General features: G+C 34.1%; 5 protein-coding genes across 7 annotated transcripts; 2 read left to right on the forward strand and 3 right to left on the reverse strand.

Moving 5' to 3' along the window:
* Positions 1 to 7: 7 nt before the first annotated feature.
* On the reverse strand, positions 8 to 1,363 carry LOC144849137 (histone deacetylase complex subunit SAP18-like). Its single transcript, XM_078706150.1, has 3 exons — positions 1,225 to 1,363; positions 708 to 814; positions 8 to 575 (listed from the first exon to the last, which is right to left on the reverse strand). The coding sequence occupies exons 1-3, from the start codon at positions 1,294 to 1,296 to the stop codon at positions 257 to 259; spliced, it is 498 nt and encodes a 165-aa protein (XP_078562276.1). The 5' UTR covers positions 1,297 to 1,363; the 3' UTR covers positions 8 to 256.
* Positions 1,364 to 1,464: 101 nt separating this feature from the next.
* Positions 1,465 to 5,408, reverse strand: LOC144849136 (ADP-ribosylation factor-like protein 6). The gene is made up of 6 exons (XM_078706148.1): positions 5,315 to 5,408; positions 4,561 to 4,749; positions 3,967 to 4,097; positions 3,499 to 3,593; positions 2,823 to 3,008; positions 1,465 to 2,506 (listed from the first exon to the last, which is right to left on the reverse strand). The coding sequence occupies exons 2-6, from the start codon at positions 4,681 to 4,683 to the stop codon at positions 2,481 to 2,483; spliced, it is 561 nt and encodes a 186-aa protein (XP_078562274.1). The 5' UTR covers positions 4,684 to 4,749; positions 5,315 to 5,408; the 3' UTR covers positions 1,465 to 2,480.
* Positions 5,409 to 7,108: 1,700 nt separating this feature from the next.
* Positions 7,109 to 12,958, forward strand: LOC144848011 (uncharacterized). Its single transcript, XM_078704669.1, has 10 exons — positions 7,109 to 7,116; positions 7,721 to 7,900; positions 8,417 to 8,591; positions 9,330 to 9,408; positions 9,794 to 9,952; positions 10,248 to 10,396; positions 10,521 to 10,594; positions 10,970 to 11,424; positions 11,879 to 12,058; positions 12,271 to 12,958. Exons 2-10 carry the CDS (start codon positions 7,733 to 7,735, stop codon positions 12,545 to 12,547), a joined length of 1,716 nt encoding a protein of 571 aa, XP_078560795.1. The 5' UTR covers positions 7,109 to 7,116; positions 7,721 to 7,732; the 3' UTR covers positions 12,548 to 12,958.
* Positions 12,959 to 13,083: 125 nt separating this feature from the next.
* On the reverse strand, positions 13,084 to 17,669 carry LOC144847723 (all trans-polyprenyl-diphosphate synthase PDSS2-like). Of its 3 annotated transcripts, none has more exons than XM_078704220.1 (7): positions 17,526 to 17,669; positions 16,705 to 17,081; positions 16,449 to 16,565; positions 15,925 to 16,123; positions 15,274 to 15,510; positions 14,787 to 14,945; positions 13,084 to 14,542 (listed from the first exon to the last, which is right to left on the reverse strand). In XM_078704220.1, exons 2-7 carry the CDS (start codon positions 17,058 to 17,060, stop codon positions 14,387 to 14,389), a joined length of 1,224 nt encoding a protein of 407 aa, XP_078560346.1. In that variant the 5' UTR covers positions 17,061 to 17,081; positions 17,526 to 17,669; the 3' UTR covers positions 13,084 to 14,386. The 3 variants fall into 3 exon arrangements, with proteins under 3 accessions (XP_078560346.1, XP_078560347.1, XP_078560348.1); XM_078704221.1 differs by having other exon boundaries at positions 17,522 to 17,556; XM_078704222.1 differs by lacking the exon at positions 17,526 to 17,669 and adding an exon at positions 17,342 to 17,358.
* A 213-nt stretch (positions 17,670 to 17,882) lies between these two features.
* Positions 17,883 to 23,938, forward strand: LOC144847601 (malonyl-CoA decarboxylase, mitochondrial-like). The gene is made up of 11 exons (XM_078704044.1): positions 17,883 to 17,991; positions 18,318 to 18,506; positions 18,610 to 18,750; positions 19,147 to 19,281; positions 19,685 to 19,837; positions 20,190 to 20,354; positions 20,608 to 20,710; positions 21,025 to 21,177; positions 21,609 to 21,783; positions 22,143 to 22,189; positions 22,596 to 23,938. Exons 1-11 carry the CDS (start codon positions 17,953 to 17,955, stop codon positions 22,823 to 22,825), a joined length of 1,530 nt encoding a protein of 509 aa, XP_078560170.1. The 5' UTR covers positions 17,883 to 17,952; the 3' UTR covers positions 22,826 to 23,938.
* The last annotated feature ends 2,713 nt before the right edge of the window (positions 23,939 to 26,651 follow it).

Raw genomic sequence — 26,651 nt, forward strand, 5'->3', positions numbered from 1 at the left:
CAAAATGTATAATAAAAACATTTTTATTAATAATTAAAAATCATGAATTACAATACACACATTAAAAAATGATGGTTCAAGAAAACAAATATTAGTCTCTAAAAAATGTTTCAATGACATGACACAATTTGAAGAATTTAACAGAAATATGTGGAATAAATTACAGTTAGTGATATCATCCTTCAATGCTGTAATTACTAAATTCTGAGACAGACACAATACTGCTTAGAAAGGACAGGATAAATTTTTTAATGGGCTATCTTCCCCACTGCTCACGTCTAGGTGGTCCTCCTCCCATACCTCCACCACCACCTCCCATTCCGCCACCACCTCTTGGAGGTGTGCTCACTGCTATATCTATGTAATCTCCAATTATAAAGTTCTTTTGCGCAAGAGTGAAATTATCGTCTGGTCCTTTTCGTCCTGAGCATGTGACGCCGATCTCTCGCAAGCGATAGACTGGACGCCGAGTATCTGGAGAAACTATTGCAAAATCAAAGTATGTTCCTCTTTTACGTGCCTCTGGATTGACCTCTTTCACCAGGCTGGATAGTTCTTTTAAGGTGGCATCCATCCTAAAAAGAAAATTTAAATATTGGTTAATATTTTTAGGTTATCAATTACTAATATAAGACTTACCACTGCAATACAATGACAATGTAACATTACACGTGAACCACTATTAATCCACTCGTACTTGTACTCACCATGTATAAATTTGAAGTTCATTCGATGGCACTAAACCTCTGCTGAAATCGTCTACACGATGATGTCGACCATTGTTGCAGAAGACACGTAGTAACAAAGGACAACACTATAAAAAAGAGAAAGGCTTACTTTAATTGCATTACTTAGTCTTATTTATTACTGTGTATTCAAAATTCCTTTCTTGAAAAGAAATTAACTAAACTAATTTAATAATACTAATAGTATACTAGCCTACCCTTCTTCGGCATAATTTAATAGACAAAATGCATTACTGTTTACATGGTTACTTAATCGGTAAACCCGCTAAATAATTCTAAATATAATTGGCTTATACTTAGGCCTCAGTATAGCATTATGAATGGGAACAATAGGCCATGTTCACGCCGGTCGGGTGCAGCAAAAGGTGGCCATGACACAACGACGAAGCTAGGCCTAGGTTTACACCATTTTTACTCATAAATCATATATCAAATAGCAATGAAATTACACAGTTTTATAAATGAAATACTGAACTACCTTTTCACGATCAACTGGCTTATCTGCAGGTCTTTCAACTTCTGTAACACGGGATTCTACAACGCTAGACATTTTTAAGAAACGACGCGTTCACACACAGCAGCTATACAAAAACTGATTACGCCCTCTTTAGTCGAACATTTGTTTTACCAGCAGCAAAAATACAGTAGACAAAAACACAATAGGCCTACGTTATTTTATCATCTAATTTTTCAACAAATTTTTTACAATTAATTTTGAAACAGATGATTAATAAAAACAAGAGCTGTTCGACAATAATACTTATAAGCACATCAATAAAATAAACTTAATATAAGTACTAAATGCTTTTTCATTGTAACATAAAATAATTTCTATTCCTTTTGGAATATTGTCATTATTAAACTAATCCTCCATCCTGGGTACGCCCTAATTTTTATATTACACAAAATAAATCAAATCAGGTTTTAAAATGCAGAACAAATTCTTAATTCAAAGTGTTGTTCATTATTTACCAGAATACAATATACGTGGTCTCAATACTGTAATGCGAGAACACATCTTTAAAATGATCAAGAATTGATCAGCAATACTACTTTTTAGATACTGATTGTAATTACAAATAATAAATTAAATCAAGAAATAAAATATTAATGTGTGGAGTACATGGAATTGCCAAGAGTGCGTTTTCAAATAAGTTACAATATGATTTGTTCTTATATTATTTTTATCAATGTATACAGTATAAATATGATGAACTAACTACAATAATACAGTTTTAAATATTAACTTTATTTATACATGGTTTTCTTCCAGTTAAAGGTTCCCAATCCAATCAAGTGGTTTGATGGTTTGAGGGTCAGGGTTCAAATCTTTTCGGAAGTCATATTTCTTTTCTCTCAACAAAACTCCACAACCTTAGAATTGTGTGTGTTTGTCCTTATTCCTCTCAGGCAGAAATCATGAATAATGCATGAGATTTATTATTGTCTATGTTAAAGATTATCATTTATCTAATGAATTATTCATGATTTCTGCCTGAGACGTCGAGTAATAGAAATATTACGTCCTGGCCACCAGAGGACAGTGATTCAATTCACAAATAGAAGAAATTATGGCTATCATGAAATATAGCTGTTAAAAATGTTTATAAATATATACATTTTAAGTAATGTCTTAATATATGATTTTAAAAAAGGATGTTGATTGTGGTGGGTCCTTTACAGGTGTATGAGGTACATTGATTCAAGGTGTCTGGAATGTTCATAAAAGCATTTTCACCGTCGTTGACTACCAATTTGGTCTGAAAAGAAGACAATAAATGTTCAATTTTATATGTATTTCTGAAGATACACACCAAATTTGATAGAAAGTGGGGTTGGGTGTATGTATAAAAATACAGCCTGTATGAAAAAGACTAAAGCTTTGTCTACACTATCAAACTTTTTATGTGACAAAATATATGATGTACCCATATGGAAATGATGATGTCATATCACTATCATATTTGGGCATATCACTACCATATTTGGGCATATCGCACATTTTTTTGTCAAACTGATAGTGTAGAAAGAGCTTAATACTAATAATACTATGAATGAAAGATTTTAGTACTGTACCTGTTAACCATTGAATGCCCTCGTGAAGACCCTCTCCAGTCAATGCATTACTTGCACAGATGTGCCACGGTTTGTCTTTAATCTTATCAAGATCCAGCATGTTTGAACATTTTACTGATGATAGTGCATCACGCATATCCATCTTGTTGGCAAAAAACAGCACTGGTAAACAACGTGTTGAAATTTCTACAAAATGAAGAACAATTTGAGAGAAATTAAATAATACAATATGGACCAAGAAACATCTGCCAAATAAAATAACTAGATACATACAGCTAGATTCTTCATAGATTAACAGCTGACACAGCTATTGTGAATGGCCGAGCGGATAAGACAGTGGAACTGTAATTATATACCCATCAAACTGGCAAGAGATCGAGACTCACTCGTTCTGGTGGTAGAACGAGTCTTATCGGATAAGACCTATAAACCGTAGGTCCAGTGTACACATCTAGCTCATGTGCACTTAAAAGAACCTAGTACATCTTTCGAGACGAGTAGGGGGTTACCCCCCGGTGTTCTAGTACATCACAGCCACTGATCATAACTGGGCCCCCTGGAAGACCAGTCTTTGACTGAAGAGGTCGCCCAGAATAAATAAATAATAAAAAATAATTTTCTTTATTATTATAGGCAATAAATAAATAATGAAATTGTCAACAATGGCATTCCTAACCTGAATGTCTTAGTAGCAATTCAAGTTCCTCTTTGGCCACTACCATCCTTAATTTATCACTGCTGTCTAGTACAAATATTATAGCCTGAGCATCTCTGAAAAAAAAAGAGAAAATTAGTTTGATTTGAATAAATTAACTTGGTGGTTAGATGAACATCACTTTCTAATTATAAATTTAAATTTTGTATGCGTCATGTTTTAAAAAAAAAAATATTATTATGAGGTAATAACTCAACATCAAGTGAGCAGTCATATGTGGGCAGGCTTCCTGTATATTTGTTTTGTGACCCAATTTTACCTGTTAGTTAAGCTCTGTCTACACTATCAAACTGTATGTGACAACAAAATGTGATGTGCCCATATATGGACACAATGACATCATAATACTACAGTACCATATTCGGGCACATCACATTTGTCAAACTAGTTTGATAGTGTAAACAGAACTTTAGACCTGTTATATCTTACTTGTAATAATGTTCCCATAGGTTCCTGTATTTGCCTTGTCCAGACATATCAAATACTGTAAAGTTGACAGATAGTGAGCGGAATTTCTCCACAGTAAAACCTATTGTAGGAACGATATCCTCAGTCTGAGCCTGTAAAAACAATAAATGAACATTATCATTTTTTTTTGTATTTGTAAAACAATAATAAACATGAATCAAATACCTTATTATTGTGCCAAATATAGAAATGTGTAATAATGATAATAACAATAATAATCTGTCTCACATTGAAATCATGTTATATTATTTTTAAGCTCTGTCTACACTCAAACTAGTTTGAAAAAAAAGTGTGATGTGCCCAAACATTTGATAGTGTAGACATAGTTTTAAGCTCTGTCTACACTATCAAACTAGTTTGAAAAAAAACCCCCAAATATGGTAGTGATGTGCCCAAATATGGTAGTGATATGAAATCATTGACATCATGTCCATATATGGGCACATCACATTTTTTGTCACATAAAGTTTGATAGTGTAGACAAAGCTTAAGGGTCAACACACTTTAATATCATTTATTATTATTCTCAAGAATTGTATGGCTTTGAAAACTTACATCTTTTGGTTTCAGTTGATTAATTATTGTGGTTTTACCACTATTGTCAAGACCAACACAAAGAACTTGGGCTTGGTTTTTATTTGAGCTGAACAGTTTAGAAAAGAAATCAAATAAACCCATGATGAAAAAAAAAGGGATTTTACAGGTTTGCAAGAATTATATTTCTCCAACTGACACTACAGTAACCTAAAAAGAAAGAAAAAACTTGTACTACAGTGTGTGTATTAATTTATATTTGTAACAGCTGACTGGAGCTGTTGTGTGCTCACTTAAATTAAATGTGTTCATTAATTTTACAGGAAATACAATTGACCTTTTTTTTTATAACTTTAATTATGGATAAGACATCATTTAGTAATTAATCCCTATTTAATACTAGGCCTAATAATAGTATTCGTAATACTTAAATGTACTGTCTGTTGGTGCACTATGTCTCAGTCCAGTAGGGTCTAGTCTATATAGGCCGAGCTAGTACTAGTAGGCTACAACTAACCTGTCCTCTAGGCCTACTAGGCTAGGCCTATCACAACTAGGCCTAACTATAGCTAGATTCTACTAGAGTCTACTACTGCCGCCTATTAGCCTATCTAGGCCTATCTTTTTAGCTAGAGAGAGGCCACCACCGCCTACTACTACTACTACTAGCTAGCCTACCCTGTTCTGTGGTAGGTACGGCCTACCTAGCTAGACCTAGGCCTAGGCCCTAAAATGTGAAGGCCAATATCAACGTCAAAATAACAATAACACTTACCTCTTCACTGTATGCTGAATTTTGGCAGAAAATTAATACCAACAAAATTAATATAATTTCCTCTCTCCCAGCGTTCTTAGCAACTAACTTTCGACCTTTAAAAACAAATTAAAAAACAGATCGACCGCCCCCACGCGACATTAAAACAAAAACCACGTGGAAAAAATTGAGGGCGCACGACTGAAATTTTACAGTTCTATTTTTAAAACTTTAGAAATCAAAGCACATTTACTTAGTATGTTCCTGCTATGTAGTAAAAGGAAAGGTCCATAATAACAAATAAAATATCTTAACTAAACAAACAACTAAACTAAATAATAACTGAATGAAAGCCAAGAAAAATAAAGTTGCATAAGGTTTTTAAACCCGGGGGAGGAAAAGGGGAATAATTGATGATGATAGTATTCTATTAAAAAAAATGATTCACAAATTATTATTTTACTATCATAGGTTACAGTATTTAGTTTCTCTGGCATAAGAAAAAATAAAATGATATTTCAAATGATTGAAATAATTGAAATAAAATGAGGTTTTATTAAATAACAACAAATAATTACAGCTATTAATACTTGGATGCCCATAGCAATGTCAACAGTAACACTAGTAATATTTTTAATAAAGCACAACATATTTACATAGATATATAGATTATATCATACAAATTGATAAGCTGTGGAAAAAAAAAAGGAAATACTTCCTATAAAAATACCATACCATAAATATTTGCATAAAAAATAGTTTTGATTTAATTGGTTATGTCTTAATTACACATTAAACCTCAATTTTTAATTCGGTTCTGACAGCTCTAGAGGTACTTTCACCCAAGTCTTCCTGTCACACCATGGCTCCTTTTTTATATATTTTTATTGATGATATACTTCTGCTTAAATGTGCCTTATTCATACAATTATATATATTTTTAATTTTTCGATTCTATTTCTATATGCGCCTAATTCTAATAATTAAAATAAATTACCATGTTTTGGATGTCTTGTATGTGCCGTGTAACATACACACAAATGTCATTTTAAAGTAAAATCCCGGATTCCAAGTTAAACCTGCAAAAAAATAATTTTCAAAAACTTAATGTTGAATGTTATTGTTATAAAAAGGGAGAGGTAGTACCAACATTATACCCTTTTTCTATATGTATTCGTCTTTGACCAATATTCTATCAGTACCTGATGATGACCTATGTATGGTCGAAAGTACTCGTACAATAAATATTTTATTTTGAGGCAGAAACAAAAAAATATTTATTATAAGTACACTATATTTATAATGTTGGTACTCTTTTTATTAAACAACTGGAACACTTTAGTGATCAAAGGTTTATATGAATCAAATATAAAAATCGTAGGCCTATTGCAACAATCGACTCTCTCGGTCGGTGTACCATCCTCGCTCGGCCCTGCTTTCCAAACTGATGAGTTGAGAGGCCTACCTACTGTACTGAAGAAGTGAAGATGACGCCGAGCCTGAGGCTAGGCTATATCTTGGTATTAGTTGGTCAAGGACAAGGCTAGGATGATCGCTTATTCTATGATTGATTTTTCCTAATCGCGCCTTTGAATTGTAAGAAAGTATTACTTACAGGAGGTACAATGTTCATTTTGGTATATTTTATTATGTTTATTAAATACATCCTCTTTCAAATTTTCCGCCTCTCATCATAAAAAAACCACCACAACAAAAAGTTACGCAACACGCGGACGACAGACGAGACATGTGCAAAACAAAAATATCGCAAACACAATTAAACAAAACAAAAACAGTCTATAGAGGGCAGCAAATACACGGCGGTAAAATACAAAAAGTCGTTTTTATTTTTTTTCAGTTTTAGGAGAAAAGTTTACTATTTAGAGGTCTCTAGGTCAGATTTTTTTTAGGTCTAAGGCTTAAGGCTTAAATGTTAAGATAAAGGTAAACCTACACTATATTAGATTTTATTAGCTTCAACTCCGGCCCTATAGGCTAGATAGAGGCTAAGCTAGTGCTAGCTAGGTAGGCTAGTAGTAGTAGTAGTAGTAGGCCTAGTAATAGTATAGTACTAGGCCTAGTACTAGTAGTAGTACTACTACTAGGCCTAGTGTGGCCTTCTTCTTCAGTCAAATGATCAGTCAGCTCACTCTCTAGTTTCTGTATGTTCTCCCTACTAGTTGGGCAGTAGTAATAAATAGGGTCGTCTAGCTAGGTCCAAGTAATCCCCAAACTAGGCCTAGTTGAGTCAAAATCCCAGTAAAAAATAATTGTCGTTGATGCATATGCATAATGGATCTTAATTTAAATAAATATTAAAATAAAAAAAATGTTAAATTGTGTCTTGAGAGTCAAAGAAAGAAGGTACAGACTCAGTACTGAAAAGATTGCAATTTTTGATAAAAGACAAATTTAAATTTTACTTAGGGCCTAGACAAAATGGAGAAAGAAAATGTGTTTAAGAAGTTGCGGCATCTTGCAGCAAAAGTTGAGAAGGAAAGCAGACACATTGAAACATGCATCAATATGCCAGCACATATGCGACCAGGAGCACGATCAGCAGAATTGATCCTCAAAGAGCTGCAATGCAACGTCCAAACAATGACGGTACATCATCTAACTCTTCATCTCATGCTTATGCACTTGTAAATTGTATGTCGCACTATATATGACCTCCGGGAGAGGCGCGTCATTTACAAATAATTAGTGACACAGGGATGTGTCAACAAACCTAAATGGTACATCAACCTCAATGAAAAATTGTGCATCAATGTCCGTCACTTTACCACAAGGACAGTCATGGTGCGTTCATGTTCTCTAAAAGGTCCGTCACTAATTTAAAAATGAGTGGGTTATTGTCATGTAAAGGTAAATCACTTTTGACGCAGGGGTGAGTAGTGGTATACATAAAGTATGATGCACATCGGGCAAATGATGCAACTCTCTGGGGGGGTCGTACGGTGAGTCATACAATTAACAAAGTGCATTACAATGTTTAGCATGTTAACAAGCATAATCAAACCTTGTTGTAACTTGCAATACAAGAACGCTTGGAAAGAACAATTTTTACATATATTATTTCAATCTGCTTCTTTAATATTATGTCTTTAATTAATATTTTAGTTACAAGCTCAGAAGGATTTAAAAGAGTTACAGGAACAGACATCCTTTAGGAATCTCCTGGAAAATGTTGAGGTCATTACTAAGCTAACCGGAGAAAGAATCAATATATTGGAAGAGAATTTAATGAAGTATGGTTACAAGAAAGCAGTAGTAGAAACCAATGTGAAAAAACAATGTAAGTTCCACAACACACAGTCTGTTAATAATATAATATCCTGGATTTATATAGCGCCTAATATTGTGAAACCTCTAAGCGCTGAACATTATTACCCCAGTCATTTTTTTGGATCAAACACGTATGGAAACATACTCCCATAATGCAGCTAGTAATCAGCGCAAAGTTGTGTCCTGATCTAACCGGGTTCCCATTTATACACCTGGGTGGAGAGAGGCAAACGAAAGTAAAGTATCTTGCCTAAGGATACAAGCAATGCGTTGGATTCGAACCTCGATCTCACGATCAGTAGTCGCCAACACACTGCGCCACACGCCCCTAATTACTGTCTGTTTTCTCACCATCACAAAACAAAAGCTTGTTACTATGTCAATCAGACTACATGTTCTACTACTTCTACCTGACCATCCAATCAGTTCAAATACAACACATTGCTAAATTCTAGGTTTAAGCTCTTGTCTACACTATCAAACTTTATGTAATGTAATGTGCCCATATATGGACATGATGATGTCATATCACTACTATATGTGGGCATATCACTTCCATATTTGGGCACATCACACTTTTTTGTAAAACTAGTTTGAGTTTTAGGGAGGTCATGGGGATTTCTTAAATATTCACCCAACACCAAATAATGCAATGCTATTAAATGTATTCATCATCAACACATTTATATCATTGGATAGGTCCTGTATACATTCTAACTTGTTGCCTGTTGACAATTTTTATTTTCAGTGCCAGCCGATTCCAATACAGACAAAGAGAACAGAGAACCAGATCAAACTGATAACGATTCATCTTCAAACACTCCTCCGTATCCTTTTTTATTCTAATTAATCAGTCAATAATTTTATAGAACAACATACTTTAAGGCATTATTAAGCTCTGTCTACACTATAAATCTAGTTTGACAAAAAAAGTGTGATGTTCCCAAAATGGTAGTGTTATGACATCATCGTGTCCTTATGGACACATCACATTTTTATGTCACATAAAGTTTGATAGTGTAGTCAAAGCTTTATTTTAAAAGTTGTATCATACTATATGTACTGTATCTTTTATGTATTCTTATTTATTCTTTATTTGTACTAATTGTACTCGGGGCCCAACGTGAGACCAGTCTTTTTGACTGATTGGGCCACCTTGGTAAAATGTTGAGACTAAATAAATTGGTTGTATCATCCTTAATTTCATACCAGACAAACTCCAAAGCAGGTATCTGCATCAGATGTGCACAAAATACAGGATAATCAAATGAAAACTCCAACTTTAGCTGATTTTGGCATCAGTCGAGCAACCCTAGACTTCCTTGCCAACCAGAACATGGCCTCTCAAAGAAAGAAATCTGCTCAAAATGGGTAAGTACATAGAATGTTTTTTTCATTATTATTTATTATTATTATTACTTAATACTGAGTAACCTCTTCAGTCAAATACTGTTATCCCAGAGGACACAGTTACTATGATCAGTGGCTATACAACGGGGTAACCCCTTATTCGTCTTGAAAGATGTAAAGCCCCTATTCATCTCAAAAGACGTACTTTAAAGTGCACATGAGCTACCTACGGTTTATCCCTATCTAAAAAGACTCGTTTTACCGAATTGGGTGGTAGTTGTTTTACAAATTAACAAAAGTGGTTCTTGTATATTAGGACACCTTTCAAGAAATTACCAGCAGCACCAACTTCACCAGCAGATCATAATGATGCTGAGTCGCCATTTGACGCCAATGTTGTTTTCACACCGGGACTGTTTGGACACGGGAGAAAGGTTCCAACAGCTACACCTGAACACATGCAGGGTAATAAGATAAATATGTTTTTGTGTGTGATAAAGTTTCTACAGTTTTATCAGCTCTGCAATTCTGTCTCAACATAAACTTATCTTCCATACCTAAATGAGAAATTATTATTGTCCATTCACAGGTTCAGTTTATCAAACTCCTGGGAATATGACAAGAACTCTTAAGGATGATGCAACCATATGCTTTGGCTTTACTGTAAGTAACCAGCTATTAAGCTCTGTCTACACTACCAAACTAGTTTGACAAAAAAATGTGGTGTGCCCAAATGTGGTAGTGATATGCCCAAATATGGTAGTGGTATGACATCATCATGTCCTTATATGGGCACATCACATTTTTGTTGTCACATAAACTTTGATAGTGTAGTGCAGAGCTTTATGCATACAATACATTATTGCACAGTTTGCATGTTTTATTCTACCATATTTGGGCATATCACTATCATATTTGAGAACATCACACTTTTTTTGTCAAATCAGTTTGATAGTGTAGACAGAGCTTAACATTACAAAGCTGTAATTGTTAATAAATAAATCTTGATATTAACTAAACTGAATGAATTACTTTCAGACTCCTTTTCAGTCAAGATCTATGGCTAGCATCCATCCAACACCCATTGGTTACCATGCTAGCATCATGACACAAACAATCACTCAGCCAAAAAACATGTGGCAGGCAGAGACAACCAATGATAACACTCCTACCATACCAGACCTCCAGTACCAACCACCCAGAAGCCCAGACAATCCTCAGCTCATTGCCAATCCTACAGACATGCAGACTCAGGTACTGCTTAAAGGCTCTTCAGATCAAGGAAATGATACTCCCACAGAACCACATTTGATGGGTACACTGCCAGAGAAACCACCCGAGGGACCTGTATTGCTGTCACATGGCGACACTGTTTCCTCAAGAACAAACATAAATGGATCTCATAAGTTCACCACTCCTTTTAAAGCCTTCAAGAACTTTAATATTGAAGATGACATGCCAAAAACACCTGAACTAACATTTTCATATGCGAGGTAAGACTCAATAATTCAATTCAATAAAACTTTATAATCCCAAACTCCCGGGAATTCATTTGCTTGTGGTATACAAAGATTTATAAAAACATTTAAAAAGTACACAAAAAGGCAAGCACAAGCACAAAAATCATAATACAAACTAATTTTTAAAAAGAGAGAAAAACACACAAATAGAACACAAATAAAATAGGTTCATATTTCTTACTCTATGAAAGTAATAAAAAAAAAAAGACTCAATAATATGCATTCCCTGGTAAGTCAATTTTATTTTTTCCTCCATGGTCCATGTTTTCTGAATGGTTATTTCATCAGTGGCATAAGGATTTGGAGGCCTTGGATGTTTTTAGCCTTTTTCTGATGCCTGATTTTACTTCTGGGTGCTGCTCAGGGGCCCCTGGGTTAGCTAATTAGCACTCATAGCCGTTAAGCCACTGTATTTCATCTTCCTAAGGTATGTCGATGTTGGGGCTTCACTTGCAAGTACTAAGGAACAAACTTCAGATTCAACTGATATTGAAAGTGGTACAAGAGAGTTGGTAATGGAAGAAGTCACTACTACACAAGATGAAGTGGAATCGCAGCCTACTATGCTGCCAGAGACTACTCAGCAACCAAGTAAAGATTGTCATAGGTAAGCTAATGATGATGGTATAGAATTGTACATTTCTTGCCATTGTCTGAGACTAAAAAGGCACGAATTCTGTGATTAGGTGTTTAATCAATGGTTGTCATGCCTATCTGAACGACCTACAACTTTCTAATGTAACATACAATGCCTTTTTGCATTACCTTATCACTGTAACTTATAATATGATTAATGGAGTATCATTATCTTTGGTCTAGATCTGGTGCTATTGCCTTCATTTCTGAAGAAGAGTTCCTAGAGCAATCCAGCTTCTTACAAAGACTTCTTCCATTGGAAGATGTCAATGCTTGGATTAAAAAGATTAATAAGTATATGGCCAGGAAGAAAGACAGCCAGTACCTGTTGGAGAGTGAAATAAGTAATCTTGGAATGGGTCCTCGTGCTAAGGCAATGCTACTGTTGCTTGTTAAGTTGAAGCGACTTGCTCAAGCACGACCAAACGCTGCAGGCGATCAGGCATATCAGCTCATTTAGTGTATTTTCCTATCTGCTGATAAATTTTATTTAATATTAAGAAGTCATAACCCATTATTAAAACAATACAAAATCAAGGAAAATATAAAAATTAGTAAAGCAACCAAGCATTTTGAATTATTGTTGTGTTGGTACAGATGTACATATGGGAGATTTTATACAGTACTGTATACCTCAGATAACATAGTATAAAAAATACTCCAAACAAGACGCAAGCCATGATTCCATATACCTTAGTATATTGGATGCTATATACTATGTCAATTCATATATCGTATATTGGACGCTATACTGTACTATGTCAATTCATATATCATATATGTATCTAAATAGACATAGTATATTGGATGCTATACTATGTCAATTCATATATCATATGTATTGTGAAAATAAATTATAATTTGAGACTGAGAGTGATTGTAATTATATGTTAATAGTAGTAGAAACTACAACCCCCAGATTACTACTAGTCTTAGCTAAAGGGAAAAAACAGAAGTTTCAATATTGAATTCATACACAAGAAAGAATACACACGCTTATAGTATTGGTGAATTTATTATAAACATCTAATTTAGTACATAAATAAATATTTCAAATTTTACAACTACAAAATACACTATAATTGCATAATAAATATATGAGGTATTCACCCTTCCTAAAGCTCTGTCTACACTATCAACCCAGTTTGACAAAGAAAGAGGGGTGTGCCCAAATATGGTAGTGATGTGCCCAAATATGGTAGTGATGTGCCTAAATATGGTAGTGATATGACATCGTCGCATCTATATAAGAGCATTTTTTGTCACATCAAATTTGATATTATAGACAGAGCTTAAAGCTCAGGTACAGGCATGAATTTTAAATATAATATTTGGTTAATTGTACATAAATCAAATATTTGTAATAGAAATCAAGACGAAAAAACATGAATTTCCCTTAATATGGTCAAATACAAAATTTGGCAAAATTCTTCCATAAAAACCTGGAAGACTTTTTTTCAGTAGTTAGGTAGTTAACCTAATGTAATAACATGTCTGGTGACTCCCTAGAAGGTAAAAAAAGATGGTGGATATACGGTGGATAATTTTGCTATAGCATGAAAATAAAAATCTGAAGTTGAATAAAAATACCAGAAATGTAATATTCAAGTTATATTACCTATATTTAGTCATCTGATAACATTTTTTACCACACCGTTTATTTTTTATTGCTTTTTAAAATGCCTCTCTATTTACAAAATTTGTGTACAAAGGAATAGAGATTTTACTGTGTAATTTGAACTATCCCCCCACTAATAAGAAAGTGCTTATTTTCAACAAGCTTGTGTAACACAAATAAAATCCCAAAAATTATGAAACATAGGGGAAACTATAGATCGATAGTTATTGGAATGTATGATCAATAGAAATTTTTTGCCCGCACCTGGCCTTTAACACTCAGGTGAATTAAATTGTATGAATTAGTAGTACCGTAAAAACAGAAAAAAAAAACCAAAATCGTGGAAAGACGAATTAGCGCCATTTGGAAACTCCACACAAAGATGTTGCAAGGCACAGCTTATTCCCCTGCATGTACATTTATTTCATTTTAGTCTTCCCATAAACTGATTACAAATTCTAAAAATCATTATTAAACAGTGCTTTATATGTAAACAATTGATTCAAAACTTTAACCATGATAAAGTAATATTATTTAAGTATCTAACCCACAAAAATACACTTACACAAGTTCACTACCACATCACCAAAACGTGACTCTTTTTATTGTGATGAAATGAATGTGCTTCTCCTCTTTAACAACACACCTTCACACCTCACTGCAAATCCTCACCCTAAATCTTCAATATTCTAATAGAGAATTGACAATGTTGACAAGGGCATGCTTAGATTCTGAGTCTTCTAAGTCTTCAATAGAATCTAAGGCTGCTTGTACGTAATTTTTTAGTTCAGATTTTATTGTATCGGTAGCTGGTCCTGCAGCAATCACTTGGTAAAGCTGCAAAAGCAAAAATGTTGTCAGGTATAATGCATCTTTTACAGTTGCTCCGTCAAATAAAATTGGAGCGTCATGAAAACGAAACATTGACGTTTTTGATTTGCTGGAGCCGGACCAGGTGTGAAAGACTACAGTCACCTCCTGCGAAAACAGGAAAATCTCCCACAACCTGAAGGTCCACAATTTGTTGCTGCTACGTAAAATGAATATATAATTATAAATAATTATTTAATTTAATATTTACCTGTTGAAAGTCGGCTGCGTTACTTGCCGTTAACATGGGCAGAGCTTCTCCAGTCGTAATGATGTGTTGAATGTGGAACATTATTGCAGATGAGCAAAGATTGAAGGCATCACCAAGTTCATAAGATTCATTCACAAAAGGTTGTAGGTCAAGGTTCAACTATAGGTACCAAAATAGAATGTAGATATTTTTGTATAATTTAAAAATCATGTTTCTTTATATTAGATATACAAATAACAAAAAATTAGACCATTTTATTGTCTATGCAACAACAATGTTCTATTTACATAGGCAGTGGCATAACGGTTATGAGCGCTCACTGGCTAAACCCAGGGGCCCATAGCTTACAGGGCCCAGAGCATGAGCAGCCCCAATGCAACTACCCATCATTGGAGGGCCCCTTATGAGTGCTAAACCTTTTCCTCCTGTGTTACGCCGCTGTGCATAGGACCTGCTTTTAGTCAAATTATTAAAAACTAAAACATACTTGTTGTGCCACTGTTAAGTATTTTCCAAACTGAAAAGCTCTGTTTTGCATATCTTCATCCTGATTGGCCAGAATTAAAGCTGCCTGGCAACACTTGGCCAATAAGCTTCCATTAGACAGGTACACATGATTCAACCAGTCAGCAAAGGTCAGCTGGAGGTTAACGGTGTCCACTGAAAATCCCATGAACTCTGATTCCGTATAATCAGTAATTGCAGAAGATACCAATTCAACAACCTGATAATGATACATGATCACAATGTCATAATAATGCTGTTAATGCTTGTTAACATCTTAACCTCAAAATAACTGTTATTCATATAGTGTATACAGGACTTCATATACAGTACTGTATTAACTGGAATTTAATATTAATACTAACATTAGCAGCAACACTAACCAAGGCAATCTAACAACAGGACACAGAGTTTACCTTGCCAATATGGGAACTCGTAACAGTCCTTTGATCTTATGCGACAAATACCGTAATATGTACATATTCTCTACGGTGCAGTGTCTGTTAAGGGGTGTGGAACTGATCATGTCGCAGCCACACATAAACCCTTTGATCTCCTGAGCTCAGCATTTTATTGTTAGATTGCCTTGCACTAACAGATTTATTAACAGTTTCAATGAATACAGCTCTCATACCTGTGTGTTGTGCAGTTTAGCCAGACCTTGGCTAGCATTTGCCAAAAGGAAGTCACCACTTAACACCGACATCTTGTTGCCAAACTCCAGATCATCTGGTGAGCCATCTCCAGGCTTCATTTCTTTTAAGTCAATGATGCCACGGTGTACTAGGTAAGCAGTGTGAATCATTTCAGATATTTCTGCCAGTGTCCTTTGACTGAAACAAATATACATACACTTTGTAATCTTCCAGTTTATGGTTGCATCTGCCATATTCGACATGCCTATTAATAATGACCTACTACCCAACTAAAGCTCTGTCTACACTATCAAACTTTATGTGCCAACAAAATGTGATGTGCTCATATATGGACATGATGATGCCATATCACTAGCATATTTGGGTATATCACTTCCATATTTGGGCACATCACACTTTTTTTGTCAAACTAGTATGATAGTGTAGACAGAGCTTTAAATTGACTTTATCTACACATGAAATCCCAGTTTGTTGCCTTTTCTTCAGCACCTTAGACACTTACCTTTGGTAGACGTTATGTGAGTTGTCTTGGGCATTAGGTGGTAGTCCAGCCGCTCTTGACAGAAGCAGAATTACAAGACCTCTAGTTTGGAGATTACTACCTTCATAGACAAATGATCTATAAAATATAAATGATTAAATATTTATTGCTGGTTGTTGTTATTTCTTATTTATTTTCTTCTGCTGTAGCTGAAAAGAGGTATTTACAAATACATATATTTCAGTTAATTAATTATTTAACAATACAATTGTCATACTTTGCCGTTTTTAAAATAGGGTGATTGGTTCCGACTAATTTCCTCACATGTAGAGCAACATTTGCGAGTTCATCACTCAAAAGTGTTCTTAGGCTCATGAACGAGGTGGGATATCCAACCAAACGTTCACCTTCTGACACAGCCTTGCTCCAGGCACTGGTATCACCAGATGCAAATAAACTAGCATTTCGATAATGATGGTCGATTCTTGAAACAGCAAGCAATGTGGTTTGCTTATGATGAAAAGTTGATCTGGGGTGTAGCTGCTGATGAAAACACGCTGACCAATTAGAAAAACACTTTATGCTTGAGGTTTGTTGACTGATGCGAAGTATGTTATGAATTTTAAATTTCATATTGATTTAAAATGAATAAAACTGCAAAATTAAAAAGAAATATTTCATGGTTATTTTTCTAAAATGTAAAAAAAAAAATTCTACATTTTTCTTTTTACATGGGGTGGAAATATTTAAATTAAGTACAGTTTTACAATACAGTACACCAGCAGTACCTTTTTTATTAGGTACGTTAGGCCTAGAAAGATCAGTAAGTAGTGCTATCACTCTGCTTTGCCCAGGCCTACTTTTAGCCTGTCTGTACTTCTACCTAGGTAGTATGTAACAAAACAAGGTCTTACCTAGAGTAGGCCTATAATATGGGCCTACCTACTACTAGTACTGTACTACTCCGTACTAGAGAGGGAGGGTCTAGGCCCAGGCCTGCCCAGTCTTAATTGATAGAAAGAAAGAGAGTAACAAGCTTATATATGTAGGGCCTAGAGTAAACGTATTATTTTTTATTATTGTTGGTGATATACTTACTAGGCCTATTATGTATTTTGGATCAAATCCTTTATTGAAAAACTATTGTACTGAATCAATCATGAATGCATGTTGTGTGTGTTTTGGCTAGTTTTTTCCGGATTTTCCTAGTTGCAAGTCGCGATCACACCCTCTATTATATAAATATTAGCAGACGATATTTATGGTATACAACATACAACTTTTTACACATTTTTACAAATAGACGTGCATGCATATTTAATAAAATGTTAAAATAATTATATATGTTTTTATCGTGTATATTCTAATAAAACAAACGAAGAATATATCATTTTTATAATGTAAATACATTTATATATTTGTGCTCCTTCTCTCTCTTCTACCATTTTGTATGTAGAGGGCGACAGATTAAGCAGACATGTTACGATTTATATAATAATTAAGTTTCTTTTTTAATAAATTATTGATGATGGCAGCATCTGTATTTAGGAGGTGTATAATAAGGGTAAGAATGACATAATTTATGAATTGTAAACCTGTCTAATCTTCATTACCTAGTCCTGCTAGCTATACTAGGCCTTATAGGCTAGCGTAGGCCTTAGTCTATAGATAGGCTCGATAAGCTATTTACGCCTTGCCAGGGTGGCGTATTGAGTAGTGTGGCATGCTATATGATGGTGGTCATTTCGCCCTTCAGTGTTGTATAAAATACTACAGTGAGATGGTAGAATATCAGTTTTGTGGAAACCCACAATCATTCAATGCTTCGCTTTTACGAATAGAATATCCCAACCCAATCATTATTTTAAACTTATTTTATGTTTTAAACAGAATTGCCTTGTTGTGAAATCATGCAAACATCATCCCAGCAGCAGCAGCAGCAAGATTTGTCATAAGAAAATGTCATCCTCACAGTATGATACGCACAACACAAAATCATTGTTTAGCATTCTTGGAGAATTTGAAGTAAACAGTTCGAGTAAAAGATCGGTGGGTTCACAGCAGCCATGGGTCTCGGAGGTAAGATCTGTCAAGTGTTGCTTTTTAGAAAGTAATAAAATAAACACCTTTATTTCTTCATAGTTTTTTATTTGAATAATTAATATTTATTGCTATCTTACAGGAACAAGTAGGAAACTTCTGTCAACGGTATCAAAAACTTGGAGTGAAAGAGAAAGCTGAGGTTTTATTGTTCCTGTCTGAACGATGTGGCGTGAATCATTCAGATGCAATGTCTGCAGCCTCAGTACTGGCCGCAGCCAAAGTAAATCACTTTTTAGTAATAATATCCATTTTGCAATAAACCCAGCGATTAAGCTTGGTTCCCATTAGAACGCAGCAAAAGGACATAAGCCACAATGCAAGTGAATAGACCAATCACAAGCGACAGTTGGACTAAACCATTGCTTGTGATTGGTCATTCACTTGTATTGCGTCCTAGTGGGATCCAAGCTTAAAGTAACCATCAGTGACAGTACTAACAATATGAAATTCTGTGTGAAAAATTACCTTATTGGTTACAAATAAAATTGTTCAAAATAAGTTGGCTTTAAAATATCCATCTTTGCATCAATTTTAGAGAGAGTCATTAATTGGAATAAGGAACTTTTTAAGTTTTCATAATTTTGTCTCCCAAGATTAATAAGTATTTTTTTTTTAGGATGACCCATCAATCTTTACGTATGAACACCGTTTACAGGAGTCACTGTCGCCTAAATACTCGCACTTATTCACAATGATCAGCCGTACACCAAATGGTGTCAAGTTTCTAGTCGACATGAGAAGTAACATTTTGGTAATTACGTTGTTTATATACATATATGTACAGTATATATTGATATGTAGTTCATTGATTGTAAACCAGTATAAATTTAACTTACGTTTCAAGACAATATACTAAGCGAAACCAGGGGAAAATGTTTTCACTGTACTGTATATAATTTATAATACACCTATTTATAATAGTAATAAAAGAATGTTAGAATCTGACAAACTTCAACCCCAGCCTTGCTTGCTGTATGTAAAAAAGGTGTGTTATACTGACTAACCATAGAGAGCATTTTGGATCTGCTGCTTCACCTGCACCCAATCCCAGTTCAGCTTTGCTTTGAGCTGCAAAAGGATTAATGCACCAAGTACCATAATTGCGATTATACACAATAATTTGTTATAAATTCTTTTACTTTTTTATGTTTTAGGATTTACTTTCCACTACATTAAGTCAGAATGAAGCAGAACCTTTAAAACACCTGAATATAAGTCTACGCGGTCTACTAGCTCACTGGTTCTCTACCGGCTTGCTTAACCTACAGCGGATAACATGGCAAACATCTTGCGATATGCTACAGAAGGTAGGTAGTTTGTGAGATTAACATGTCATGCATGACCTGGCATGTAGGAGATGTGATGTAAATGGAAAGATGTAATTTCATAAGCAATAAAGTTACACAGTATGTAAAGACTTGTGCTGTTTAAATTATTTTTACATTTGCTAACGGTGACCTGTGTACATGTGTTGCCTTTAAAATCCTTGAAAAGCACAAAGAATTTAACTTTATGTTGGCTTATTGTAAGTTTAAGTCTCTCATAAGCCTTATTGATGCCATAGTGCGAGACCTGCTATAATAAATAAATACTTACTATATTATAAGGTGGCAGAGTACAAAGATTTGACAGCATTGTAAATTTATTTATACATGGTAGGTTAGTGAATATGAGGCAGTTCATCCAGTACAGAATTGGTTGGATTTAAAGAATAGAGTTGGTGCCTATAGACGTTGTTTTGTGTTCACACATAATAGTATGCCAACAGAACCAGTTGTGGTGCTACACACGGCTCTTACAAGTGATATATGTAGTAACATCCAGGTAGGCTATGGTTATTGGTTCACACAAAAGAATTGAAGTGCTATCAAAGTTATTACACCATATGGATGCCATAAACACTACACCATAGATTCATCGCTCACACAATATTATGCCAACAGAACCAGACCAGACAGGACTTTGATTTGGTAACCAAGCATCAAAACCACTAAGCCACAACTCCACTCCATTACACTATATGGATGCCATACAATAAATATACATATTTATTAAAATGAATATTAATTTGTTTCAGTCAATAGTTGAGAGAACTGAAGGTGGTGATACGTCATTGGATAGGGAAAATGTTAACAATATCAATGCAGCCATCTTTTATTCGGTAACGTCAACTCAACGAGGTAATACGTAAAGCTTTAAAATTAATTTCTTAGTAATGAAACATTTTAAATAATAAATCACACTACTGCATTTGATGTATTGTCCCCCAAAAACATGAAAAATGAAGATTAATAAAATCAGACTTTAAATAGGCCATTTTGCAGTTTTAATAAACAAATTATTTTACTTATAAAAAGACAAAAGAAAATTTTCGATCCAGTTTTTGGTAAAAGTGAATAACTATTATGTGACATTAAAATGGCATATTAAAAAATTTTAATAAAAATAATTTTAAAAATGAAATAATTAAAAAAAAAATTAAATTAATCTGCAGGATTACAAGGTATTGATCTGGGTAATTATCTAATCAAGACGGTAGTTCAAAAGCTTCGTGCCGAGTTTCCTAACATGAACGTCTTTTCCAGTTTGTCTCCAATTCCAGGATTTCGTGATTGGTTATTACAAGAACTGAACAACACAATTCGAGGTAAGTGGGCAGTCAATTATGGCAAAAGAATTAAATCCAATTGCTACTTGTCACAAAACTTGTTTGTCATAGTAGGAGAAAACTAATCATAAAGTGTACATAGTTTAGAAGAGATATTTTTCTTTTTTGTCGATCTACTATGGTATTTACAATGACGTTTCGCAAACAATCTGTTTGCTTTCTCAAGTAGACTGTTGATCTTGGTTACAGTCTGGTCAATATGTCACCTCTGTGTTTTTGAGGGTGCTGTGTTTTTCTTCTGCGACATTGTTTGGGAAATGTCATGAGTACCATTTTTAGTATTTTCGATTTTTTGATCAACAAAAAAGAAAAATTGCTCTACTATAATATTAGGATCCAAATGAAATTATTTTAAGATTGTAAAAAGTTTGTTTTAACTTTTTTTCATTTTGTGGCAATTTTCTTTCTAGGTTCTACAGAGGAATTATTCTTAAAAGAAGAGCAAAATACTCTCCAATCATTGTTAAATTGCAAGTCAGCTGATTTTACAGTTGAGATGAAACAAGTTATCCAATCAAACACATGGAACAAATCAGAAACTTTGAATGCTGCCCTCAAGCTTCCACTCACCAGGTTATGTGCTAGGTAATGTAACTTAATTTTTTTTTGTCAAACAGTCAAATAGATTCACCAAAAAGCGAAATAAATCATTATCAGTGATGTAATGACTATGGGTGCTCACTGGCTAAACCCAGGGGAAGTGGCCAGAGGAAAAAGCAGGCATTAAAATATGTTGAAAAAGGCTAAAAACGACGGATGCCTCCATCGTTGGAGGGCCACTTAGGGTTCCTAAACCAGTGTGCTCAGGTCTCTATGTTACACCACTGATCATTGACAAGTGGCTCAACAAAATGGAATTGAAAATAGACACAGAATAAAATGAAATGAATTACATACATTATGACTCACACATTTTGTGACTTGTTTTCTTCTTTTGTCTTCAGGTACCTATATCAAGAGAAGAGAAGAGGATATGCAGTCAACCCTGTTGGTAAGTGTAAACTTAAATAAAACATGAATTAACATTATTAACGTGCTATAATAGTAAATAACACTAATATCCATGATTTGTAAAGTGCCTAATGTTGTGAAACCACTAAGCGCTCTGAATATTATTACCCCAGTCATTTTTGGATCAAACACGTATGGAAACATATTCTCATAATGCAGCTAGTAATAGTGCAAAGTTGTGTCTTGACCTTTCCAGGTACCCATTTGTACACCTGGGTGAAGAGAGGCAAATATAAGTAAAGTGTTTTAAGGATACAAGCAATTCCTAGTAAGGTCAAAACAAAAAGTCTGCATTATTACAAGAACAGTAACAGTAATAGAGGCATTAAAAATGGCTATTTTTATAAGCAACGGTAACTTTAGATAAAATTACTATTATTTCACAGCAAATTTTCACTTGAGGAACGGTGCGACGATGTGGCGTATCAACTGGCTCGGAGATGTCAGTAATAGGGGTCTGACAGCCTCATGTGGCTTGATGGTTAATTATAGGTACTTTTTAGATAGGACCACCAATAACAGTCAAATGTATGTAGAACAGAAACACATTGATGCGTCAAGCCATGTTTTAAATTTACTCCAACCAAGCCATTATAATAAAACAAGCAAATTATGAAAAAAAAAAAATTATGTCTATATGAATTAAAATTCTTATTTTAAAGAAAGAAATGTACTATAATTAAAACAGTATTATTAGCAAGATTTTAAATTGTAAATTAAACTGAATACTTGGTTCATTTGAGAACATGTGTAAACAAAATCTTAAGGTGAAAATCTCACAGTACAAATTATTATCAGTTATTATCAGTATTATCATGCAGAAAAAGAAGCTCTACAGTGGTCAGTTGTTATGGCAAAAAATAAAAGGAACAATATTTGGTCATTTAAAAAAAAATATTAAGAAGAAATATAGCATTCAAATTCAAACACCTTGTCAATCTCATTGTCCAAAGCTCTGTCTACACTATCAAACTTTATGCGACAACAAAATGTGATGTGCCCATATATGGATGATGTCATATCTCTCCCAGATTTTGGAATATCACTACCATATTTGGGCATATCTGATATAGTAAATGGTACAAGCAATAACTTTTGACTTGCCAAGGGATAATGTGTGTACTATGGAGCATAAATTGATACTGGAATAATTACAAGGAGAGCTATGATTGTATAAAAAACGAATGCTAGGATGATCAAACTAGTTTGATAGTGTAGACAGAGCTTTAGTTGAGAAGAGTTTTATGATAGCAATGTGGCACTGATCAATTTACACTACCTTATTTGGTGTAATCAATCTGTTTGTTTTATATCAATTACCAAGGTCAATATAATATTTGATAACAGTTATAAATTTATTGCCGCAATAAAATGGTAATTGATTCTTTTTATGGGAACTATTTTTAGTAAATCAAGTGTTTGCTTTTCATAAATGTATTGTGTAAACAGAAATCACGAATCTTTAAGATAAACAAATTCTTACAACACATCATAATTAAGGGGGTTAGGGGGGGTTAGTTATTGGAAATTATAATGCATGACACCAATAAATGGTTTAGAATACTAATAAATATATTCTTTATTATTATTTTATTATCGCAGTGTAAAACTAAACTCCACTCCCTAAGCCTCAAATGACTTAGTTTATAAATACGATAAGTTATAAAATAGTTCCATCCTGTAATTGGCGAATTACTCGCTGTTGGATGAATAAAAAAAAATATATTGATATTATTTTATTATAGTTATGTCATTGTCGTTTTTATTCATACATAGACATTATTAACTAATAGACTGATTATGTTAACATAGTATAAACCTCAGGATCCAACAAAGACCGAAACATTGAATCATGACTTCCCTCTCATTAATATTTTGTGCAAGTTAAGCTCTGTCTACACTATTTTTATGTGACAAAAAAATGTGATGTGCCCATATATGTACATGATGATGTCATATCACTACCATATTTGGGCACATCACACTTTTTTGTCACATAAAGTGTGATGTGTAGACAGAGCTTTAGACATTGAACAATATGCTTTAATGTAGGCCTACTTGCAAATCATGAATAAAAACTATGAATAATTACTGTAATAACAGTTTTAGCAGTATCATTAACGGACCAGACAAAGAACATGTCGATTTATGTCGTAAAGCGTTTTCTTAAATCTACTTGGCCTATAATTCCAGTATCCGGTCATAATAAATCGTTTGCAATCAAACGTACTTAGAAAGGTATTAAATTGTTTTCGCGACGATACACACACTCGACTAATAATATACAAAGGCAAAAACTACACGATCATTTTCGCTCAAGTTAAAAGCTGTCGAAATAGCCAAGAGGCTTCCTACAGTGTTAAGTACACACAATAAGGTATAATGTCGGATTTGCTCGCTTCGATACACTTTTATAAAACGGTCTAACATTCTATTGACTCTAGCAAGCGCTTGGTAAACATGTCGGTTAATTGAAAAATATTCAAAGTTGTAGAAAATAATTCAAACCATATATTTGTATAGTCCGGGGCCGGGATAGACAGATGCCCTTTAATTCACTCGAGCTCCTGTGAATACTGTTCAAGCGAACTCTTATGTGAGAGCTTCAAAGTGCTGGGCGGTGTTCATCTGTTTTTTTCTTATTTTTAAAATGTTGTTGTAGGATATTTTATGGATCATTTTTGTGTGTAAAGCGCTTAGAAACACATTGTATTAGGTGCTATATAAGACTAGCATTATTAGTATCAAAATTGCATTGCCTGGAAATTATGAATGAAAACGAAAAGGTCAAAAGACGTGATAACATTTTGGGGTAAACAAATTTAAATTACTTTCTACACATATTTCTACCATGGTTTAATGTTCGCGATTTGAATTGTTGATGAGGAGTTTACTATTAGCTAACTGTGATGTACCGACATGAGAATGTATATCTCATAATTCTCTCGAGTAGGCCTACTTCTTGCAGACTCCTTCCTACTCTGATAATCCTTCTCATAATAGTAGACCAATTGTCATTATCTATATGAGTAGGCCTAGTTATTAATTCATTGGTATTTGGTTAAACAACACTGCGGTTTTAAAACATATGTAGGCCTACTGCATACTCTACAATGCGAGAATTAAGGAACGAATGAGGGACAATTAAACACTATGGCCAACACTGTGTATATAATAATGAATTATTTTTCCTATGGTACTACATACATTACGATACTTTACTTATAATATGTTACTAGAAAAAACCGAGCGCCTAATAATAATAATATACTTTTGAACTGTATATGTATGCTGCAGCATGGAGGAAATGGCTACAGTCAGTAGGCCTAAACATAACATTTGCGAGTTTGCAACACTTTCATAATCTACTTATAAACAGATTTATTTCAAGATATTTATGCAAACCATATTTCATTGGCGACAATTGGTTACGAAATCTGGTTAACAAAATTAGCGTGCGTTTGCACAGCATCGCCAATCAATATGAATTATATTGCACTCGCAATTATTCAGGCTAAATGGCAAGCAGATTAACTAACACATTCATTTCTCAAAGAAATCATTATAAAATTAGGCTAATCGTACCTGAGTGAATAACATCAGTGAATCTATTACTCCGTCGAGAAATCTAGATTACGATAACTACCAGCGCTTGCTGGCTTATAAAGTGCGAGCGTTTTGTTGCTGTTTTAAACTATGTAATCTCAATGAACAATTCTTTGCTCTATGGTAATCTCAACATTGTTCATTATTATATCATATTAAAAATCCAAAGGCAAATTACTGGAAAAATGAGAATGGTGTGGGTATCAGTGGCTGGATTTCAATGGAGATACAAACAAAAAAACAATGAAAAATCTCAATGGAGATAGGCCTATAAAAAAAAACGATAAAGTAAAACAGCCAGAAAAGTTAGCAGAGATGTGACTTATTGATTTCATTAAGTTCAGGCTTAAGATATTTACCGGGTAAGTTTGTTTCACGGGCAGCAGTTATCGCTAAATTTGGCGGGTACCGGGAAACAACTTACCCAGTCAACTAAGCCTAAATGCAGGCCCATATACAGTAGTTTCCAATACCATCTCCTCTCTGCTACAAAAATAATAACAGTGAGTAGTAGGGCAACATTGATTTTTACGTCCGATATTTTTACCATGTGCATACAGGCCTTGGTCCGAGAACTGAAAAGCCTAAAGTTCAATCAAACTTTATAGAATAGGAAAAGTAAATGTCACCCTTTTAAACTCTCAACACTATCTCCTCCCTACAACAATAATTACAGATAGTAGCCTACGTTGATTTTTCTGTCCGGGCATACCCCGATATTTTTACCATGAGTGCAGGCCTTGGGACGAGAACTGAAAAGTAAAGTTCAACCAAACGTTAGAATAAGAAAAGTAAATGTCGCCAGCCTCGGATTTTTTTCCCTGTTTTTCACCCTA

Source organism: Antedon bifida, chromosome 7 (assembly GCF_963402885.1).
Source record: "Antedon bifida chromosome 7, ecAntBifi1.1, whole genome shotgun sequence".
NCBI lineage: Eukaryota > Metazoa > Echinodermata > Crinoidea > Comatulida > Antedonidae > Antedon > Antedon bifida.

Excerpts from the sequence above, each read along its gene's own strand:
- LOC144849137 (XM_078706150.1), bottom strand. The coding sequence starts at position 1,296 with ATGTCTAGCGTTGTAGAATCCCGTGTTACAGAAGTTGAAAGACCTGCA. Across the intron at positions 815-1,224 it reads AGCCAGTTGATCGTGAAAAG|TGTTGTCCTTTGTTACTACG; the intron begins GTAGTTCAGTAT and ends TCTTTTTTATAG. Across the intron at positions 576-707 it reads GAACTTCAAATTTATACATG|GATGGATGCCACCTTAAAAG; the intron begins GTGAGTACAAGT and ends TTTTCTTTTTAG.
- LOC144849136 (XM_078706148.1), bottom strand. The coding sequence starts at position 4,683 with ATGGGTTTATTTGATTTCTTTTCTAAACTGTTCAGCTCAAATAAAAAC. Across the intron at positions 4,098-4,560 it reads ATCAACTGAAACCAAAAGAT|GCTCAGACTGAGGATATCGT; the intron begins GTAAGTTTTCAA and ends TTGTTTTTACAG. Across the intron at positions 3,009-3,498 it reads ATTGCTACTAAGACATTCAG|AAATTTCAACACGTTGTTTA; the intron begins GTTAGGAATGCC and ends TTCATTTTGTAG.
- LOC144848011 (XM_078704669.1), top strand. The coding sequence starts at position 7,733 with ATGGAGAAAGAAAATGTGTTTAAGAAGTTGCGGCATCTTGCAGCAAAA. Across the intron at positions 7,901-8,416 it reads GCAACGTCCAAACAATGACG|TTACAAGCTCAGAAGGATTT; the intron begins GTACATCATCTA and ends TTAATATTTTAG. Across the intron at positions 10,595-10,969 it reads CCATATGCTTTGGCTTTACT|ACTCCTTTTCAGTCAAGATC; the intron begins GTAAGTAACCAG and ends AATTACTTTCAG.
- LOC144847723 (XM_078704220.1), bottom strand. The coding sequence starts at position 17,060 with ATGAAATTTAAAATTCATAACATACTTCGCATCAGTCAACAAACCTCA. Across the intron at positions 14,946-15,273 it reads ACTTAACAGTGGCACAACAA|TTGAACCTTGACCTACAACC; the intron begins GTATGTTTTAGT and ends TGGTACCTATAG. Across the intron at positions 14,543-14,786 it reads ACGCAGCCGACTTTCAACAG|CTTTACCAAGTGATTGCTGC; the intron begins GTAAATATTAAA and ends TTGCTTTTGCAG.
- LOC144847601 (XM_078704044.1), top strand. The coding sequence starts at position 17,953 with ATGATGGCAGCATCTGTATTTAGGAGGTGTATAATAAGG. Across the intron at positions 20,355-20,607 it reads ATATATGTAGTAACATCCAG|TCAATAGTTGAGAGAACTGA; the intron begins GTAGGCTATGGT and ends AATTTGTTTCAG. Across the intron at positions 21,784-22,142 it reads CTCACCAGGTTATGTGCTAG|GTACCTATATCAAGAGAAGA; the intron begins GTAATGTAACTT and ends TTTTGTCTTCAG.